The sequence below is a fragment of the Charadrius vociferus genome, unplaced genomic scaffold (genome assembly GCF_000708025.1).
Source record: "Charadrius vociferus isolate BGI_N301 unplaced genomic scaffold, ASM70802v2 scaffold783, whole genome shotgun sequence".
Taxonomy (NCBI): Eukaryota; Metazoa; Chordata; class Aves; order Charadriiformes; family Charadriidae; genus Charadrius; species Charadrius vociferus.
The window spans coordinates 252,970-257,037 of NW_009647834.1; the positions used below are offsets into that span (position 1 = coordinate 252,970).

Below are 4,068 nucleotides of genomic sequence, written 5' to 3' on the forward strand. Positions count from 1 at the left end.
GGGGTGGGGTGTGCAGGCAGCGGGGACGCCGGGCCAGGGGGTGCAGGTCTGGGCCAAGCTGGGGGGGGGACGCTGGGGCACCAGGGCTTGGCTAGGGACACTGGAGGTGCTAGGCCAGGCTGGAGAGAGGGTGCTGAAAGTCCAGGCCAAGCTCTTGAGGAGGTTTGGGGGCTGTGGCCCAGGCTGGGGAGTGGTATTGCGGTGGGGAGCACAGCCAGGGGTGTTCCTGTTCATCGGGCATCCAGCTTTGATGGTGCCTAGAGCCATCGGGCACCACCTCCGGGCAGGCAGCGTGCCTTACCCGACATGAGTGGGGGGCCTGGCCCTGCAGCAGTGCCTTCCCCAAGGAGGGCTCTAGGCTGTGGTGGCAGCAGGGCTCTGTCTTCTGCAGTTGCTCCCTGCCTTCATGGCCACCCTCCTCCTCAGCTGCAGGAGTTACAATCAGTTCTCAGCAGCAGCAATGATGGGAGAAAATACTGCCTGGTTGGCTGTGGGCTGAAAACCCAATTATCGTTAGTAGTAAAGTGGGTTGCAACAGCCTGAAAGCCCCAAAGTCTTTGGCAGAATGTGCAAACCCGCATGTTAGGTGTGTGAGGAACCCTGGGGGCAGGGTAACTGCGGGTGCCACATGAATGTGGCTTCTTGGGGACTGCCAGGACCTGTGCTAGGGACCACGTAAGTGCTCCCCTGACTGCTGCCACCCTGTTTTGTGTCTGCCCCGACTCTTGTGTGTGCTTTGCCAGGCTATGCGGCTGAGAACCATCCTCGAGCAGAGGGACAAGATGATCAAGGAAGGGAAGTACACGCCGCCTGATTACCACAAGGGCAAAGAGGAGCCGCGGCCTTGATTCATGGGGGATGTGGCCATCGGTCATGTGTAGAGTTATTGACGTGGAACTCCTCTGAGAAGAAAACCTGTGGCACAACTGGGTTATGTTGCAGCGGTGGGGTGGGGTCTGCGTGGTGCCCTGCCTTTGCTGAAGGGGTATGACACCACATCGGGCATCGCTTGGGCTAGTAAATGTCTCCTTCGGAATAGTGTTTGGCTCTGTCTTGTCGTCTTTTTCTTTTTTTTTGAGCATTGTGGTTTAACTTCAGCCGGCAACTAGGACCGTGCAGCTGCTCACTCACTCCCCCAGTTGGGATGGGGAAGAGAATCAGAAGAGTAAAAGTGAGAAAACTCGTGGGTTGAGATAAAGACAGTTTAATAAGTAAAGCAAAAGCTGCACACACAAGCAAAGCAAAACAAGGAATTCATTCACCACTTCCCATCGCAGGCAGGTGTTTAGCCATCCCCGGGAAAGCTGGGCTCCAGCACGCATGATAGTGACTTGGGAAGATAAACGCCATCACTGTGAATGTTCCCCGCTTCCTCCATCTTCCCCCAGCTCTATATCTTCGGTGTGATGTCACATGGTGGGGAATATCCCTTTGGGCAGTTGGGATCAGCTGTTTCGGCTCTGTCCCCTCCCAACTCAACTCCTTCTGCTTCTCCCCCCTCCCCAGGCCCGCTCGCTGATGGGTGAGGAGCAGAAAAGGCCTTGAGCACTTAGCAACAACTAAAACCACCGGTGTGCTATCAATGCTGTTTTCATCCCGAATCCAAAACACAGCCCCACACCAGCAGCTAGCACAAAAGTCAACTCCATCCCAGCTGGAGCCATGACACTGAGTAAATCGTGGCTTGAGGGTCTCCCTCTGTAGCAGTGCTGCCAGGGCAGCTTTTGAGACACCCTCAAATGCGGCAGCGGTGGTGGGGATGTGCTTTTGGGGAGGTCAGATGTTGCTGGTGTTGGGGGCTGTCGTGGTCCCTTTGTGCTCGCAGCCTGTCCCACCAGCCAGCCTGGCAGGCGGCAATGGCTGCTGGAAACGAGAGGAATAACCTGAAAGAGTAAAAAAAAAAAAACCACCTGTCCAAGTTTGTCCTGCAAAACTTCATCTTGATTCACAGCCAGCCCGTGGGACTGGTGTGTGTGCTGGGCTGTTCCCAGTCACTCTCCAGCTGGTGGTACTGGTATGTGAGGTGAAAACCTGGTTAAAACAACTCTCTGCCGCCCAGATTCAGAGCGGTAGTGGATGGATTTGGGTTCTTTCCTGCCCTTTCAGTGTGTCGCAGGCAGATCTCTTCGCTGGGGGCTCTGCTTCCAAATCCTGCCTGTCAGTGGGAACCATTGAGCGCTGCGGCGGCACCGGGCCGTGCCGATGGCAGCTGGCGGGTGGCCCTGGCACACCAGGACGGTTTGTCCCTCCGCAGTGTGCCCTGGCAGCAGTACCCGCCTGCGCAGCCGGTGTTCCTCCCTTCCCAAGGGGAGTATTTCCTGCTGTTCCCTCCAAATCCGGCAGTTTTGTAACGGCATTAAAGCAGGTGAGTACCTGGAAGTAGAGAGGGGACAGCTCTGTGCTTTAATCCCCGTTTTTAATACCGGTGATTGTGGGTTTAATGCTTAATCTTTGATGCAGGTGGAGCCTACGAGTTGCCTGATCCTCGCAAATCCCCACGCTGGTATGATAAACGCGGTGTAACCTCCGGCAGGCAGAGATGGCCAGTGCCCCTCACCGAGCTGCGCTGAGGGGCTGCGCGGGGCTGTCGCAGAATCTCTGACCTCCGCCCCACCGATGCCTTTGTCCGTGGGTCAGCAGTACTTCAGACACGCAGCTCTGCATTCGGCTCCCTCTCTGGAGGGCCGAAGGCGGCCGAAGGCGGACCTCCTCTTTCCCCAAACACCGGGTGAATGATTAACCGGGTGGGGGAGAGCAGCTGGTTTGATGAGCAAGCTGCGTTTAGATAGCGTGCCCCTGAAATTTGGAGGCTTGAAATTAAAGTATCACCTAATGTGGACTGTGACAGGAACAAAAACCCAAACTCTCCCGGCTGGGACCAGTCCCCTGCCTGCAGAGAGGGAGCCGCAGCCGTCGCTTTGAGCTCAGGGGAACCGGACCCTGCGGTGGGCACATGGATTCCCTCCTGGGGGCGGGAAGAGGCTCGCAGAGCTCTGGAAGAGCTGTGCCCTGGGATACGAGGGGCCACAGCCGGGTGGTGTGGTTTTGGGGCTCTCTGCCCTGCTCCTGTGCCGTCCCAGCGTGCCCGGGGCACTGGAAGAAACAATTCCCCGGGTTTCACCCCAGTTCTCACACAGGCCGTGGTGGCCACAGTCTCACAGGTGCCATCCCAGCAGAGTTTTGGCCTTTTAGGGATTTTTGCTGCTCATCGAGCTTCTCTCCCGCAGCTCCCTCCAGAGCGGCCTTGCTGACTGCTGCCGGGAGGTTTCTCCCTTCCCCCAGGCCCAGATGGATCGAGCACTACGGCCCAGATGGATTCCCTCCGCTCGGGCTGATTCACGGCTGCAGTCATCCCGGCGTGTGGGAGGGACGGAGCCACCTTTCTCCCTGGCAGGGGCAGGCGCTGGGGGGGGATGGCACCAGAGCATCCCGAAATCTGGGTCTGGATCTGATGAGATCCTGGGCTGCCGGAGACGGGGAGCTGCTCTCCCCGTGTGTAACAGGCTGATAACCCTCAGGGATTTTGTTTGGCGCTTTCAAATATGAAAACTGGTGGTGATTAGTTTCAGCAGAGGAAAACTTACATCATGCTGGCGACACTCAGGTGGATTTCCAGCGTTCCGGCTATAAAAGTGGGCGAGGGGGAGCTCCCCGGGCAGCAGTGGAGGGAAACACCAGAAAGATGTGAGAGCAGCGTGAAGAAATGGGCAGAAACGTGAACGGTTTCAGGTGAAACCACCCCGGGAGGTTCCCGGCACGAGGGCTGTGGGCTCCGGGGCTGCCGGAGCTGCCAACCACCGGCTGTCAGAACCAATAAATGATGAACGGAGAGGGGAAACCGTGGCTGGGGACAGAAATCGAACTGTGCCGTGTGAGCCATTGGCCGCAGAGTATTTATCCGCAGCCAAGAGCCGTCCGTGGGGCGCTTTGGGGAGAAGGAGAGGGCGGAGGGTCCGGGGCTGCGTGGGTGGGGGACACGGGGACCACCAGCGCAGCTCCAGAAAGCGCCGAGCAGGGCTGAGCCGTGCCGGCGAGGTGGGAAGCCCCTGCGCCCCGAGGGCTGGCGTG

General features: G+C 58.2%; 1 protein-coding gene across 1 annotated transcript in view; it reads left to right on the top strand.

Moving 5' to 3' along the window:
• The window catches only part of NDUFS5 (NADH dehydrogenase (ubiquinone) Fe-S protein 5, 15kDa (NADH-coenzyme Q reductase)), a 1,556-nt gene extending 708 nt beyond the window's left edge, over positions 1-848 (top strand). Inside the window, exon 2 of the mRNA XM_009882789.1 lies at positions 744-848. Coding sequence (XP_009881091.1) covers positions 744-848 — 105 coding nt within the window. The remainder of the gene's footprint in view (positions 1-743) is intronic.
• Positions 849-4,068: the final 3,220 nt, after the last annotated feature.